The 17712-nt window shown below is 45.2% G+C and overlaps 1 protein-coding gene across 5 annotated transcripts in view; it reads left to right on the top strand.

The window, feature by feature from the left end:
* Positions 1–17712, top strand: part of LOC144680000 (protein spire homolog 1-like) — a 276542-nt gene that overhangs the window by 233548 nt on the left and 25282 nt on the right. For 3 of the 5 annotated variants that reach the window (XM_078541067.1, XM_078541065.1, XM_078541066.1), the window contains 3 exons: positions 1941–2083; positions 6414–6587; positions 10946–11083. In XM_078541067.1, the coding sequence (XP_078397193.1) occupies positions 1941–2083; positions 6414–6587; positions 10946–11083 (455 nt within the window). The remainder of the gene's footprint in view (positions 1–1940; positions 2084–6413; positions 6588–10945; positions 11084–17712) is intronic. The other 2 variants (XM_078541063.1, XM_078541068.1) reach the window with 1 other exon arrangement.

The raw sequence follows: 17712 nt of genomic DNA, 5'->3' as shown, positions 1-17712 counted from the left end.
GGAATCTATTTACACCCACACATTGGGCAGAAGTTTCTGCTTGGTGTGTGGGCACGTGCCTGACACGCTCGAGCGTGAAATAGTGCGCAATGACGTTGGGGTGAACATTGAATATATTCAATTACCACTGCTCTCTGGGGAAGAGAATTCCACAGGCTAACGACCCTCTGAGAGAAAAAAATTCTCATCATTTTTGTCTCAAATGGGAGTCCTCTTATTTTAAAATTGTGTCCCCTAGTTCTAGTCCCCTCCCCTCCCCTCAGAAGGGGAAACATCCTCCTGGTATCCACCCTAACAAGTCCCCTCAGGATTGAATATGTTTCAATAATATTACCTCTCATTTTTCTGAACTCCAGTGGATACAGCCCCAACTTGTTCAACCTTTTTTCATAAAATAAGCCCTTCATCGCAGGAATGAGTTGAGTAGACCCACCCCCTGATATCAATAGATCCTCACCTCGATGAAGCAGTCAGAACTCCTGACACTTGGGAAACCCATCTGACAGTCAAAAGACCTGAACAACGATAAGGCTAGCAGCCTTATTATTACATTAAAAGTTCCGACCTGCCTCCTCGGGTCGCCCAGTTAAAGCCGGAAATAGGCGTGTCCGAGGTGTGTTCGGGTGAGGAAACAGATTTCTCAGCCTTTAACCCCCATCTGACCCAAGCCTGCCTGCTTCTTTTAGGAGAAAGAAATGGAACTTGGCAACAACTGGTAAATATGCGCATGGAAGGGACTGTCAGGAATTTGCTTCTGTGTGGCTACAGTGAATTCTTTTAACATTGACTTCGTGAAGTTTGTTCCCTGGAAAATCACTTTTATTTAGGAACACAGAAACACAGGAGTAGGCCATTCAGCCCCTCTAGCCTGTTATAAGAAAGAACTTGCACTTATATAGCTCCTGTCACAACTGCAGGATGTCCCAGAGCACATTACAGCCAACCAAGGATAGTCATTTTTGGGATGTAAGAAACATGGAAGCCAATTTGTGCACAGCAAGCTCCCACTAACAGTTTTGAGATAAGTGACCAGATAATCTGGTTTAATGATTGGTTGAGGGGTGGATGTAGAAAAGTATTTGTTTCCTGTAATCTCCCTTACTCTTTAACTGTAGAAACTGTATCTAAGGTACAGCACCTGCTCAGCAGAATGCATCTAGGGATCAGATCAAGAAATCAGTGCCTTGCCCAATTAAGAGAAAATGTGACCCAAATGACAGATTTTGATAGGAATTGACAGGGTAGACGTTGCAAAGTTATTTCTCTCTGGCAGGAGAGTCTAGAACTTGCAAACATACTCTCAGGATAAAGTGTTGTCTGTTTAGGACTGAGATGAGGAGAAACTTCTTCACAAAGGTTATGAATTCTTGCAATTCTTGAGAGGTTTGTAGCTGCCCCTTTGTTGAGCATATTCAGAACCAAGTTTCATAAGAGATTTTTGGACATTAAGGGAATCAAGGGAATAAGGCGAGAAAGTGGAGTTGAGGTAGATGATCAGCCCCAATATTGAATGGTGGAGCAGGCTCATGGAGGCTCATAGCCGACTCCTGCTGCTATGAGATGAGGAATTTTTTTTTTCTCTCAGTGCGTTGGGAGACTTTGGAATTCTCTTCCTCAAAAGGTGGTTGAGGCAGAGCCTTTGAATATATTTAAGGCAGAGGTAGATAGATTCTATAAGCAAGGGAATGAAAAGTTATTGGGGGCAGGCAGGAATGTGGAGTTGCGGTTAAAATTAAATCAGCCATGATGTTATTAAGTGCTGGAGCAGGCTCCTAGGGCTGAGTGCTCCTAATCTGTATGTTCGTATTTCATAGGTTCTCTTGTTGAGATCCTGTTTTTCTGGTTAGGACTCATGCCTTCAGCCCTAGTGTAAGGGTTCGTAGACGATGTGCTAGATTAAAGATGGCATATCCATTTTTACATTCTTATTCTATCTACAGCCCCTGCAATGTTTCTGCCCATCTCCTCAACTCCGCAGCCTGAACGAAGGAAGCAACCTCAGAGGCGACACTCCATCGAGAAGGAAACGCCAACCAACGTGCGCCAGTTTCTCCCTCCATCACGGCAGAGTTCCAAGTCTCTGGTAAGTACAACATACATGACGGAGGGTTGTGCGAGAGTTCCCATGGAGACTCCCTCCACTCGAGAAGGTTGTTATGATCCCCAAGAGACCAGTAGCTTTAAAAAAGATCTGAATTTCCTGTGACTGACTGAAGGGATCACGCGACAAGATTTCAAGTTTTAAGACTTTTACTGTAACGAACAAACTCTCAAAGCAATGTTGAGTATTTAGTGGGCAACTTAAACTGACTTTTAACACAGCTAACTATTCCATGCCACGGTTAAACTTTATTCTGTCCCATAAGTGAACCAGGAGTTTCACTCTCAGGGAACCAGGCCAAAACTATTCTCCACTCTTGATGGCTGCTCCCGTTTCCCTTTCTCAGCTGGGAAATTTCAAATTCCAGACACACTTTTACTGTGAGGGTTACCCTGGAAATTCCTCCATCTAGCCAAAGCCAGGCGTATCTTCCAGCCTCGTTTAAATCCTCACAAACTTGATCTCTTCAATCTCGGCGTGAGCTTCCAAATACCCTCTGTGAGGTGAATAATAAAGACAATATTTTCTCTGTTTCAAGTGTAGGATTCACTGCCTGTATGTCACTGCTCTCTCTCTCTATCTCTCTCCCTCTTTCTCTCTCTCTATCTCTCTCTCTCTCTTGCTCTCTCCCTCTCTGTGATTCTTGCTGACTGACTTGTTTCTGTGAGGTTCATTGATACCGTAGAAAAGCCTATAAGCCAATACTAGAATGGTTTGCTATGGACTCTTCCCCTCTCAAAGCCCATCTCCATGGCAAAGTGAATCACACGAGCCTTGTATCCAGATAAAATGATAATTAGATATCCTCTAGACCGCGAACTCCATTCTATCTTGGAATTAAATAGGCAGCTTAAAGTATAATTGTTTGTAAAACCTGACATTCCTAACACCTCCCTGTGAGCCCTGGAGGAGACTAAGGATTGTATTTTTGTTTCAGCTTTAAAAATGGTGGGCAGTACCCAAATGCAGAAGCCCCATCCCCATTTCCAATAGATCCAATCTTTGCCACCAGGGGAAGAAGGCAGGGCCTGATTCATACGGGTGAGAAACCCAATCTCAGCAGGGCCACTTGAACTTAGTGCTGAGTTCAAACGCCCCAATTTGCTAGTCCAAGGGCGTTAAGTTGCAGTGTGGGAATCACGAATTGATGGAGTAGACGTAAACGCTTTTGGAGGACGGATAAGATCTGTTTAAGTGTCATATTCTGAAGCTTTTTTAAACCTCCTGCCCTTTAAACTTGAGGAAAAACAGGCTTAAGTTGTCAGTGAGCGTTTAAAAAATACTGCCTGTTGGACTGCTTTGATTGACAAGCAGCTGGTGTAGGTTATACAAAGGATTACTACCTGTTTGTGCAGCTTCAATAGAGTTCTTTGTTAACATTTCCTAAGGACTATTATTATGTCATTATGAATGCTTAGCTAAGTTTCAAAAGCCCTATTATCCTAGTGGGGGTTTCGAGTTCACCAGTTTGACTGACAATTTAAAGAGGCCATTAAAGGGTTAGTTGTCTTTGATTTGGGGTCTGAATAGATGTTTGTTTTTATAACAGATTGAACACTTGAGGAGATTTAAAAGCTATGAGTGGGTTTCATGAATGGGAGTTTTTTTCACTATCAAGCACGTATGACTGAGTGAGTGCTGCATTAAATAGTTAGAAGTTATTTTAATCTCCACATGGTTCCTGAAGTCTGCCCATGGTGGTTACTGGATGAGTGGCTTTGGAGGTGGCGTAGGGTTACAAGGGGGAACAGGGGATAATAAAGAATTGGGGTAGGTGGGAGACATGAGTTGGTATGGAGGGGGCATGAGAGTGGGTGGGGCATGAGTTGGCATGGAGGAGCCATGAGAGGGGTGAGTATGAGGGGTCATGGGGGGTGTGGAGATGAGGACTAGAGGGTCTAAAACAGCTAGGATGAAGAACCAGAAAACCAAGGCGGGCCTTCTATCGAGCCCACCCCTGTGGTGGCCTAGGACCTGCTTCTGGGGTCAGGAAGCGCACTCAATCCATGCTCATTCCCTGGAATGAAAATTGGGTTTAACGGGGCCCTTTAAACCGAGGAAGGTCTGCTGAGTTGGGAAGTTACTTAACAGTGAAATTTCTTGACATTAGCTACCCACCTCCGGCCCCTAACAGTCTACCCAGAGTCCGCACAGATGCTCCTGCCATTGTTTCCGTTTTTGAACATTTTGCGCCTTCTTTCCAGTAAAAGAACCTGCTCCCCACCCACTTCCCCCCTTTAACCTTTAATTACCAAGTCACCCAAGCTTGTTGACGGGAAGAATTCAGAGCAGGTCACATGACCCCCTTCATTCCACCATTTTACCCTAAATTGAAGAGACAGTCCCAAAACATAATCTTAAAAACTTTGTATTTGTAACACGATGTATCTAAATGTGAACACATTTTGAAAACAAAGCTTTTAGGCAACTTCCTAAAACAAGGAGTGCATTTCCATTGTGTTGCATTGGTATCAAATGGTCTCCGTCAATTCAGTTTTTTATCATGTGCAACTTTGGGTAATATATAGTTACGGGCATGAACTCAGCACTACAATAGACCTATATCCGTAAGCCTTCTGCAGTACAGGTCAGTGAAGATTTGCAAGTTACAGCATAGATGGAGGTAACGTGGTTCACCGCACCTGTCTCAGGGCCTGCTGAGTATTTTTAGCACTTTCTGTTTTTTTACAGAACACAAGAAATAGGAGCAGGTGTAGGCCATTTGGCCCCTTGAGCCTGCTCTGCCATTCAATAAGATCATGGCTGATCTGATTGAGGCCTCAACTCCGCTTTCCTGTCTGCCCCCCATAACCCTTGATTCAGAATCACACAGTGCAGAAGAGGCCCTTCGGCCCATCGAGCCTGCACTGACACGTGAGAAACACCTGACCTACCTACCTCATCCCATTTACCAGCACTTGGCCTATAGTCTTCAATGTTATGATGTGCCAAGCGCTCATCCAGGTACTTTTTAAAGGATGTGAGGCAACCCGCCTCCACCACCCTCCCAGGCAGCGCATTCCAGACCGTCACCACCCTCTGGGTAAAAAAGTTTTTCCTCACATCCCCCCTAAACCTCCTGCCCCTCACCTTGAACTTATGTCCCCTTGTGACTGACCCTTCAACTAAAAAGCCAAATTGAAGAATGTGGGTTTTGATCCCACTACCTCTCACATGCAAAGCGAGTGCTCTACCATTTGTGCTAATTCCCCCACACTCCCTTATGAAAAATCTAACTCAGCCTCGAATGCATTCAATGACCCAGCCTCCACTGGTCTCTAGGGAAGGGAATTCGGCAGACTAATGACCCTCTGAGAGAAAAAAATTCTCTTCACCTCATTCTTAAATGGTAGACCCCTAATATGTAATCTGTGTCCCCTAGTTCTAGACTTCCCCACAAGGGGAAACATCCTCCCAGCAGCCACCCTGTCAAGTCCCATCAGGATCTGATATGTTTCAATAAGATCACCTCTCATTCTTCTGAACTCCGATGGGAATTGGCCCAACCTGCTCAACATTTGCTCATAAAACAGCCACTCCATCCCGGGAATCAGTCGAATGAACCTTTTCTAAACTGCTTCTAATGCAATTATATCCTTTCTTAAGTAAGGAGGCCAAAACTGAACACAGTGCTCCAGATGCAATCTAACTAAGGCCCGTATAGCTTCAGCAACACTTCCCTACTTTTATTTTCGATTCCCCTTGCAATAAACAAGTGTGAATGGAGGCAGAGTTAAATTACCCTTGCAAACAAATCCAAGATATTCACTAAGGAAATCACCTAATTTTCTTTTGGTCTACCCAATATAGAGGCGACCTACCATGAGCAGCAGGTATAATTCATTTCCATTGACTTCAAAGTCAAAATCTACCTCAATATGTCCATATTTTGGTGGTGTACATTGAGGGAATGATGTTTGGTCTGCACTGAGAATCACATAGTGTCATGGGATCTCTTAAAAATCACCTAAACTAACAGAGCATGTGTCAGCTTAAATTCCGTGACCAAGTCCTGATGTGGGTCTTGAATCTACAACACTTACAAGGTCGGAGCAATCAGATAAATGGGCAAATTTCTGCTAATTTTGTAGATGTTCTTATAGTCTTTTTTTAAAGTTTCAACCCAAATGTGTGCTTTCTTAAGCTCTTCAGAAACAGTGCAAAGTTCGTCACAAATCCTTGCTGCTATCATCATTTTCGATGCTGAACTGTTCGGCTTTGCTTAGAAATAAGGATTGTAGTTTGTTTGTTTGTGTTTCTGACAGAGAATCCCCATGCAGATTGCCATCATAACCATCTATCTGTTGTCCAGGTATCCAGGCTAAGCAGTTTATTACCTCGGATGAACCTCCAACTGTTTATCCCAACTATGCAAACAGTCTCCATGCTCAATTATTACCCGCTGGAAGCCGCCATGTTTGGTTTGGTGGGGGCTGTGTATTTTCTGTGTGAGGGAGTCTTTATCAACAGGTGGAAAAGACCAAAGGTTTGCCGTATCTGAAATACTCCTTTGAAAAAAAAAGCAAACAGAATCATTCTCGCTTCCCTACCAAGAGCAATGCCAGATTGTATTACTAGATTGCTGCTCTCTGCTTTGATGGCCCCACCGTTTCTGATTGACAATGATTTTATTTTTTTCTTTGCTGTGTAAACTTTTTGGAGGGTGAGACGATGAGGGGTTTAGATAATATCAAACATTTTTCACTTGATAAATGTGCTTTTTGCTCTCTGCACTCTAGTAGGCCAAGAAAGATGCCTAATTGTTGAACTACGCCCTCCTCATAGTCAACATCTCTGCTTGGGGTTTTGCAGTAAAATGGAATTGTTGTACCTAAGGGTGATGCATCCCTGATGTTCATATTTTATTAATCTCAATAGGGTTCTTCCTAGTGAAAGGGTAAATTGGAAAGGTCTGTTTTAAATTTCACTCTTTTTGCATTAAGTATAATGCATAATTCAGGGAAAGAGACCTCAGCTCTTTAACTCTCTGAATTGTTCGAGCGTAAATGTTTTGAGGCTTACAGCCACATTCAGAATTTGAACCTTGCTTTCTCGCCCTCCTGTTGACAGTTAAAGAAATTAAACACTAATCACATTGGGGAAATGATGCATGGGCACTTTGTGTGATATCTTTAGCAATGCTACCTCTGTTTCTTCACAATCCTGTGCTTTTCTGAGTGTGGAATATCTATCCTCTTTTTGAATGTACTTTTATCGAATGGATTTCTTTGCAGTGGCTTTTTTTATGGGTAAGTCGGAGGAACTCGCATGAGAAATTGGAGCCAACAGGTTAAATCTTAGCTTCCAAAAACGGTGGGCTGAGGTTGTGTCAGAGGTTGCTTTTAATGGAGGTAGGACAAGGGACAGGCAACCAATCAGTGCGCAAGAAGTGGGTTGGTAATTTAAGTATTATAATGAATCATTGTATTCCTAACCAGAGGCAGCCAGATTTCCCAGTCCTCGGGACACTTGGCAGCTTAAAGAAGTTGAGAACATATGAACATATGAATTAGGAGCATGAGTCGGCCACTCAGCCCTTCAAATCTGCTCCGCCATTCAATAAGATCATGGCTGATCTGATTGTAAGCTACACTCCACATTCCCGCCTACCCCAGTCAACCTTTCACCCCCTTGTTTATCAAGAATCTATCTAGCTCTGCCTTAAAAATATTCAAAGATTCTGCTTCCACTGCCTTTTGAGGAGCAGAGTTCCAATGTCTCATGACCCCCTGAGAGAATCCATGATGTAATTGTCTTTACAGCGCTGTTTGTGGGCTAAGAGGAACAGGGGTAGTTCCTCCAGCCTAAACAAATTATGCAGTAAACCTCACCCACAAACTATCTATTCACCATACCAACTATTGTATCCCCTACAATCCCTCCTCAGCCCACACAATGATCCAGACCCCTCTATGATCCCTCTTCCTTCCTCAATATGCCAACTGCTCTTGTAGGCTTCAAGCTTGTGAATCAGCCTGGGTTCAAGTCTAGGTTTTCCGTGCAATACTGAGGGGATGGTGTACCGTCGGACATCTCATCTTTCAGATGAAATGTTAACCAAGGCCCTGTCAGCTCTCTCCGGTGAACTTAAAAGATCCCATGGCTCTATTTCAAAGAAGAGCAGGGGAGTTATCCACCGTGACCTGGCCAAATATTTATCTCTCAAATGACACCACTTGAAAACAGCTTATTTGGTCATTAGCATATTGCTGTTTGTGGGAGCTTACTGTGCGCAAATTGGCTGCCACGTTTCTCACATTACAACAAAAACTACACTTCAAAAGTAGTTCAATGAATATAAACTGCTCGGAGGTGTCCAGTGGTTGTGAAAGGTTCTATATAAATGAAAATCTTTCTTTCTTCTTTCAGACCTCCCACCTGAAAGGCCTCTAGCCTGTCAGTGAGGCTGCCTGAGGTGGAAACCTGACAGAGAAAAAATAATTAAAGCCTGCAGTTAAACTCTGCCGAGCATTAGGGAAATCCAGAAGAATGGATTTCCCAATCTAACAACAGGAGCCCCCGCCCCCATCAACCCCTGCACAGAACTCGCCTCCAAACTAAAATCAAAGGCAAAGTTTCCGACAGAATTGCACAAGACGTTTTTTTTTGACCCTGTCCAACAAACCTACCAATCTATTTGAAGAAAAGTGGATACTAACTATCTGCATGGGCACCACACAGTACAGAACTCGGTTAAATCTCTCCGACTCTCTCAGGTGTGCAGGTTAAAGTTGATAGATCACAACTGTGATGAGCTAGGGTGTCAACCCTTCAGCGTTGCCCCGGGGGTCGCCAAGAGTTAAAGATTAATTGCCCGGACACTGCAAGAGCAACCAGGAGCAAAATGATAGTGGCGTTATAAAAAGTCTATTTTCATTGAACACATATTTATCATATCTTTACCTATAAGAGTTTTGGGCATGGGGTTAAAAAGGCTGTTGACTGACCATCAGAAATCATTTAATCAGGTAATAAAGAGCCTATTCACTTTCCGATTGATGCAGAAGGGCGACCAATAGCAGGTGTGTAGGAGCAGGGCAGTTGGCAGCAAGAGGTCATGTGATGAAAGGCCCGAGAGTTGGCCAGTTTGTGATGAACAGAGACGAGATGCTATCACACAAAGGGGACCATTCCGAGGCTATTTCCCATAACTGACTTAAAAAAACACCTTTGGCCTTTGGACTTGGTTCTCTTGACTGGAGAAAATCCCAGACCTGTTCAGAGGGAAAATGGGAGGAGATTTTATTTTTAAATCACCAGTCAAGGTAGTATTGTAAGTGCATAGATAGTATCAATGATCTCCAGGACAGGAGGAAATTAAATATAAATGATCTTTTTATAGAGACAGGACAGAGATTTTACACACGAACATTTGTTACATCTTCGTTCCTTCCTCTTTCTTTTGCTTCCACCCCACCTCCAACCCTTTCCATTTGCTAACTCCAGACTCAGCATTTATCCCCTCACCAGAAATGCTGAACAGTGTTAATTATTCTCTAGTATTATAAGGATTTTTGCTATATTAGGAAAAAAGAAAATTTCATTTAAGAATCAAAATTTATGGAAAATTTGTAAAGTGAAGCGAGAATATTGCTGAAATGAGAGAAACTTTTCATCCTGCATTCATCAGGACAAACACAAGAATGCCAAATTTCAAATGATCACAATTTATACTACAGGAGTGAAGGGTGCTGATTGGTTGGCAAGTTGACTCTGCTTGAGCATGTAACGTGATTCATTTATGCTTGCTGAAAGCATTCATAATAGGGACCCTTTCTTTGCAAACGAAGGGAATGTGTTCAAGCATTGTGCCTTTTTTGAATTACCTAGGCACTTGGGGAGCCTATGGTTAATTGTTGCTTTCTTCAAAGCCTCATGCCCTGGAATATCCTCCCTCTACCTCTCTACCTCACTTTCCTCATTTAAGACACTTCTTAAAACCTACTTCCTTTGACCAAGCATATGATCACCTAACCTAACTTCTCCTTAGGTCGCTCAACATCATACTTTATCTTAAAATATTCCTGTGAAACGGCATGTGATATTTTATTACATTAAAGGCACTATGTAGATATAAATTTTTGTTGTATATCTATTAGTTATAGAAGATTCTGGTAGGAATCAGAGAAGGCTATAAACAGTTCTAATTAAAATTAGTGAAATTCTACTTAATTCTAGCCTTGGATTCATGAAACTGTATAATTGGTAGACGTTTTGATCCAGTGCAATGTGGATATTTAAATAAAAATGTCTACCATTGAGTCAAAGGAAACCTAGTAGATTCAGGCAGTTAGAATAACAAGGAGCATAGCTAAAAGTTTCAAGGTCCTCATTATTGTAGATCTAGCCTGCCAGCTTCATAATAAAATAGGCCTTATGTTGTCCTTCGGTGTGTGCCAACATTACAGAGGCGTGTCTTACTGTGGTATCTCCATTATTAAGGCAACATGACTTGGGAAGGTAGCTGATATTGTGCTTAAGCTCCATATTGAAAGCTGGAAAACCCCTGACGTATCCCATTGCTCTTCAGTAGTTTAAAAGTATATGCTAAAAGCTGAGTTTTTCCAGTCCTGGTGAAAGTCAATGGACTTTTTGTCATGGCGGGGCCAGAAAATCCCTGCCAAAGTTTCTGAATGTCTCTTTTGCATTTGTGTATGTGTTCCCCTCTGAGACAATGCGTGGTGCCCATGTATTCATTACCCACCTTTCCTGATCTTATCTTGGATGATTTTTTTCTCCCCCCCCCCCCCCACCCAATAAATACGAATTAATATACTAACTGAATACTGGAATTTCAAAGGAAACTGCGAATGGTTAGCGCCTAATGTGGTCATTGTGTTACAGGAGGAGTTCTGTTACCCTGTGGAGTGTCTGGCACTGACTGTGGAGGAAGTGATGCACATCCGACAGGTCTTGGTGAAAGCGGAACTAGAGAAGTACCAGCAGTACAAAGATGTCTACACTGCCCTGAAGAGGGGAAAGGTTTGTTCAGTCCTTTTGAAGAAATTTGTTTCAACCAGGTTGGCAAGTTTTAACAGCTTTTTGCACTTTTCTCCCTTGTTCCATTCCCCTCTTCAAACTCTAGGGGGGGGCATCAGTTGGAAAACCTTGGACATGGTTTGGATTGGGCAGCACCTGTTTTTAAGACAAGAAACAAGCGCTGAATGCTCTAATATGGCGTGCAATGTTCATTCTGTGATGGCTATGCACCTCATGCCGTATTGGTTAGGGAGTCCTGTAGTTGTCTGCTGCGCCTGCTTGAAACAAGTGTTAGGTCCATTGTTAACGCAAATCTGAGGCCTAAAGCCTATTTCAGGCCCATTCCAATTTTGGGTCGTGACCACTCGCGGCATTCATGTTTAAGCAAGCACCAAAATGGTCAGTAGCAAATTCTTACTTGCCAGGATGTGGAGCCAGAAGGAGAACATTAAAATAGGAGGTTGCTGTGGATCACTGCTCACCTCCAATCCCCAATCTCAGTTTCCGAATACCTGACTCACTGGGTCTTCGGGGGCAATCGGCATCCTTTGCACTTTGATAACATCCTGATGATGCAAGAAGACCAATATCACGTGCCCTGCCTGCTCACCAGTTTTGGTTGGTAATTGATCCATTTTCTAGGCTCACATCACCATAGTTCACCCAGCGATGGCTACCACTGAGTGGTTCAGGCAATGACCACCTTGAGACAAGCAATCAATCCGGCTAGAAAAGCAACGTCCATCAAGATTAGGATTCCAATTCATTTCAGGGTGGGACTAAGCAGGGCCCGAATTTAACTCCTGTAAGTGAATTGGTTTTGAGTGAGTTAAAATCTCGCTCACAGTGACTTTGGGCTGGATCATATGCTGACAGTGAGCTCCCTGCACCCCATCTTAAATGTCACCCCCACTTAGCCGGCTCACCCACTTTAAGTTTTCAGACAGTGGCCCTTTGATTAGCTTGAGGCAGAATTTCCGTCTGTCTCAGGCCCATAAAGCTGCCAGCCAATCAGAGGCTGGCATTTCTGCACACCGGCAGTGCCAGCAGGAGCGGTGGCCACTGCCTGTACTGCAGGTAGGCCAAGGGATGGATTGAGAATCAATCCATTGATGGATCAAGATTGAGAGACGGTTGCAGTATGTTCAGGACCTCTCTGGGCCAGGCTGACAGACCCCAGTGAGGGGGCTTGGGGGGCATTTCAGGCAGGGCTAGGGTGGACAATGGAAAGCAGAACTGTGGGGAGGGGCCTCCGATTGGCAATGTTGGCCCTGCGAGAGGTACCCCTTCCTCCTTTTCACTAGCCAGCAGCCTGTAGGGTTAGAGCTACCAGGTTGCACATTGAGTGCCAGCCTCTCCCACTGCCCATTAAATCAGAGCGACGATGGCATGTGTTAATTGTCCAGTTGAGGAACTCAATTGGACCATGGGTGGGAGACCCACCCAACACTTCCCTTGCCACTTGTAAAATCACAGCGGGAGCTGGGATGCCACTGATAGCAGGGTGCACTAATTTACAGGTGCACCTGCCTGCTTTCCTACCTGTGCGTGGCGTGTAAAATTCAGCCCATTGTTTCATGTTTGTCTGAAAGCTAGTAATATTCAGACCATCTTTACATGCAATTCATGAGACAGTTATTCTTTCTAATTCACCAGGAAGGAAAGTTCTGCTGTCCCGTATCCTGTATAGTTTTGGGCAGCTGCATTAACCCTAATGCAGAGCAGTTGAAGGCTGTGGGCTGAGTAACACGAGTGGGTGGACAGCAGCAACCCCCTTCCCCCTTAATGCCCTGCAGGACGGCTAAACAAGGACCAATTGGGACCTCCGCCCCTCACTGGGGAGCAAGTCCCGCCCTCTGGGGCTGCCAGCCAATCAGATTGGCTGGCAGCTCCATTTGTCCAGGCAGCACGTCAGTGGAAGGTTCCGGGACTGTGGGAGAAGAAGGAAGAAGACCCATGGATCCCAGCAGCAGGTAGGTTTCGGGCTGGGAGGGATTGGGTAGGTCAGGGAGGGGAGAAAGGTCGGGTGGGTTTAACGCTGTTGCTGGATAGGAAGGAAGTGAGGGTTCAATTTTTGGGCGTCCACCCCAGGTTTGGCAAAGCGCAGCCCTCGAAGAGCAATCCCCGCCCGCCTCCTCGCCCTTAGAACTTGAAAAAAAAATCTAGCTGCCCGCTCCTGCCCAGCTGCCCACGCCAAACATTTTATGGTGAGGACAGCGTATTTTCAGGGTCTTGGCAACAAGCCTAATTGACCCTCGATTGCTTGTTTGAATATGGTGGGTGAGCTGCCGATTTTGGTGCCTGCTCACCTGCTGTGAGTTTGGGAGTGGGAGGGAAGGTGGTGGGGCGGTGTGATGACTTGATGCACTGGACAGGTTTCTACTTGAAACAGATACCTTTATTACAGAACTCTTTTTCAAGCCCAGGTCCACGACTAGAAAGCTCTGCCCCACAGATTACTCACGCTCAGGGCTCACCCCCCAAGAACAATCACGTGATCCCTAATAGGCAGTAGGAAAAGCTGTACCTGCAATCTGCATTTCAAAATGACAAAATTGGATCTCTGTTCGCCCAATTCCTATTTGCTTCACACACACAGGCGAAGAGTCCAAGAAATTCAGCATAAGCACAACGTCTTGTGGCATCAAAGCATGTGCAAAGCTATCTGGTAGTGGGAGACGACTGAGTATGTTCGCATTTGCAGTACGCAAGCCAGGACGGTGCATAACAGTACACACATGTGCAGATAATATCAAAGCCCAACATTGAATTCTTGCTGAGGTTACAGGCAGAATGGCTTTATCCTCACTGAATAAACCCACTAATGGTTTATGGTCCGACACTGTGGTGAAATGTCATCCATGCAGATACTGGTGGAATTCCTTCACTCCAAATATCACTGATAAACCTTCCTTTTCAAGTTGTGAATAACCCTTCTCAGCTGCAGAGAGGGTTCTGGAGACATAGCCAATTGGCCTTTCGGAACCATCTTCCATCTTGTGTGATAACACCGCTCCCACACCATAAGGAGATGAGTCATAGGTTAATATTAATTCTTTTGAAGGGTCATAATGTACCAATAGACATGATGAATGTAATAGCTCCTTAATTTTCACAAAGGCTTCTTGTTGTGAATTCCATGACCAATGATGATTCTTTTTCAATAACAAGTACCAGCACTGTTGACAAGTTTGGCAAGAAGCGACTATAGTAATTTATCATGACCAAAAAAGACTTGGGCCAGAATTTTCCCGTCGGCGTTTTGGGGGCGGGGCCTGCTTGCCGATGGGAAAATGACAAAGGATGATGTCAGGAGGAACCCCTGATGTCATCCTGGTCCCTTTAAATTTTCAAGAAGGCAGGCAGACAGTGAAATCAGCTGTTCACCCGCTGACCTGTCAATGGCCAATTGAGGCCATTGACAGGGTACTTAAAGTAATTAAAGGCCCTGCCCGCCCAACCTTAAGGCTGGCGGGCAGGCCAGGAGCCTCAGCAGGCTTCTGATAAAACATGAAACCTCATCCACCGATGAGGTTTCATGTTCCTTTTTAAAAACTTTAATAAATGTAATGTTATGTTTATTAACATGTCCCATCTCGTGTGACATTGTCACATGAGGGGGACATGTTAATAATATTTTTATTTTTCTATTTTTTAAGTTTTTTAGACTGTCACTGATCTCCCTGAGACAGCGCTTAGTCTCAGGGAGCAGTGCGCGCACTTTGACAGCTGGGGATTCCCTCCCCCTCGCACAGTCAGGCAGGCTGCTGGGCGGGCCTTAATTGGCCCGCCCACTCAAAATGGCGGCGGGCCCCGTTTCGGTGGAGGGGTTCGGCTGTCCGCCTGCTGCCGAGCCAATGGGGCCCGCACGCCCACCAAGGGCAAAATTCTGCCCTTGAGCTCTGTGATGTTGGTAGGATAGGGCACCTCTTTGATTGCCCTGACTTTCTCCTCTACTGGATGCAACCCCTCGGCATCCACTCGATGACCCAAGTAAGTAACTTCTGTAGCTTGGCACCAGCTTCCAAAAATCATCTTAAAACCTCTTCCAGGTTGGCCAGATGTTCAGCTTCCATTGACCCTGTGATCAGGATGTCATCCAGGTATACTACTACTCGGGGAAGTCCTTGCAAAAGACTCTCTGTGGTCCTTTGGAAGGGTAGGCATGTTTTACGTCTGGTCTAGTTATCCAGAGACCCAGGGTAATGTTCTGGGGACCCGGGTTCGAATCTGCCGTGGCAGATGCTGGAATTTGAATTCAATAAAAATCTGGAATTAAAAAAAGTCTAACAATAACCATGAAACCATTGTCGATTGTCATAAAAACCCATCTGGTTCACTAATGTCCTTTAGGGAAGGAAATCTGTCGTCCTTCCCTGGTTTGGCCTACATGTGACTCCAGACCCACAGCAATGTGGTTGACTCTTAAATGCCCTCCGAAATGGCCTAGCAAGCCACTCAGCTGTAACAAACCGCTACAAAGTCACAAAATAGGAAAGAAACCAGACGGACCACCCGGCATCGACCTAGGCACCAGAAATGACAACGGCAATCTCAGCCCTGTCTACCCTGCAAAGTCCTCCTTACTAACACCTGGGGCCCAGTGTCAGAATTGGGAGAGTTTTCTCACAGATTAGTCAAGCTACAGCCTGATATAGTCATCCTCACAGAATCATACTTTACAGATAATTTCCCAGATACCACCATCACCATCCCTGGGTATGTCCTGTCCCACCGATAGGACAGGCCCAGCACAGGTGGCGCACAGTGGTATACAGTTGGGAGGGAGTTGCCCTGGGAGTCCTCAACATCAACTCCGGACCCCATGAAGTCTCATGGCATCAGGTCAAACATGGGAAAGGAAACCTCCTGCTGATTACCACACATCACCCTCCCTCAGCTGATGAATCAGTGCTCCTCCATGTTGAAAATCACTTGGAGGAAGCACTGAGGGTGGCAAGGACACAGAATGTACTCTAGATGGGGATTTAAATGTCCATCACCAAGAGTGGCTCGGTAGCACCACTAATGACCGAGCTGGCCGAGTCCTAAAGGACATAGCTCCTACACTGGGTCTGTGGCAAGTGGTGAGGGAACCAACAAGAGGGAAAAGCACACTTAACCTCATCTTCACCAATCTGCCTGCCACAGATGCATCTGTCCACAACAGTATCGGTAGGAGTGACCACCGCACAGTCGTTGTGGAGACGAAGTCCCACCTTCATATCAAGGATACCCTCCATCGTGTTGTGTGGCACTACCACCGTGCTAAATGGGGTAGATTTCAAACAGATCTGGTAACTCAAGACTGGGCTTCCATGAGGCACTGTGGGCCATCAGCAGCAGCAGAATTGTATTTGAACACAAACTGTAACCTCATGGCCCGGCATATCCCCCACTCTACCATTACCATCAAGCCAAGGGATCAACCCTGGTTCAATGAAGAGTGCAGGAGGGCATGCCAGGAGCAGCACCAGGCATACCTAAAAATGAGGTGTCAACCTGGTGAAGCTATAACACAGGACTACTTGCATGCTAAACAGCATAAGCAGCAAGTGATAGACAGGGCTAAGCGATCCCATACCAATGGATCAGATCTAAGCTCTGCAGTTCTGTCACACCCAGTCATGAATGGTGGTGGACAATTAAACAACTCACTAGAGGAGGAGGCTCCACCAATGTCCTCATCCTCAATGATGGAGGAATGCATCACATCAATGCAAAAGATAAGGCTGAAGCATTTGCAATAATCTTCAGCCAGACGTGCCGAGTGGATGATCCATCTTGGCCTCCTCCGGAGGTCCCTAGCAACTTAGCTGCCAGTCTTCAGCCAATTCAATTCACTCCATGTGATATCATGAAACAGCTGAAGGCACTGGATACTGCAAAGACTATGGGCCCTGACAATATTCCAGCAATGGCACTGAAGACATGCTCCAGAAATTGCTGTGCCCCGAGCCAAGCTGTTCCAGTACAGTTACAACACTGGCGTCTACCCGGCTATGTGAAAAATTGCCCAGGTATGTCCTGTACACAAAAAGCAGGACAAATCCAACCCGGCCAATTACCGCCCCATCAGTCCACTCTCGATCATCAGTAAAGTAATGGAAGGGGTCATCAACAGTGCTATCAAGCGGCACTTGCTTAGCAATAACCTGCTCACTGACACACAGTTTGGGTTCCGCCAGGGATACTCAGCTCCTGACCTCATTACCTTGGTTCCAACATGGACCAAAGAGCTGAACTCCCGAGGTGAGGTGAGAGTGACTGCCCTTGACATCAAGGCCGCATTTGACAGAGTGTGGCATCAAGGAGCCCTAGCAAAACTGGAGTCAATGGGAATCAGGGGGAAAATTCTCCACTGGTTGGAGTCATACCTAGCACAAAGGAAGATGGTTGTAGTTGTTGGAGGTCAGTCATCTCAGCTCCAGGACATCACCGCAGCAGTTCCTCAGGGTAGTGGCCTCGGCCCAACTATCTTCAGCTGCTTCATCGATGACCTTCCTTCCATCATAAGGTCAGAAGTGGGGATGGTCGCTGATGATTACACAATGTTCAACACCATTTGTGACTCCACAGATACTGAAGCATCCATGTCCAAATGCAGCAAGACCTGAACAATATCCAGGCTT

The sequence above is a fragment of the Cetorhinus maximus genome, chromosome 4 (genome assembly GCF_964194155.1).
Source record: "Cetorhinus maximus chromosome 4, sCetMax3.hap1.1, whole genome shotgun sequence".
Classification (NCBI taxonomy): domain Eukaryota; kingdom Metazoa; phylum Chordata; class Chondrichthyes; order Lamniformes; family Cetorhinidae; genus Cetorhinus; species Cetorhinus maximus.
Note: the sequence above shows the minus strand (reverse complement) of the source record. Positions and strands in the feature narration are given on the sequence as shown.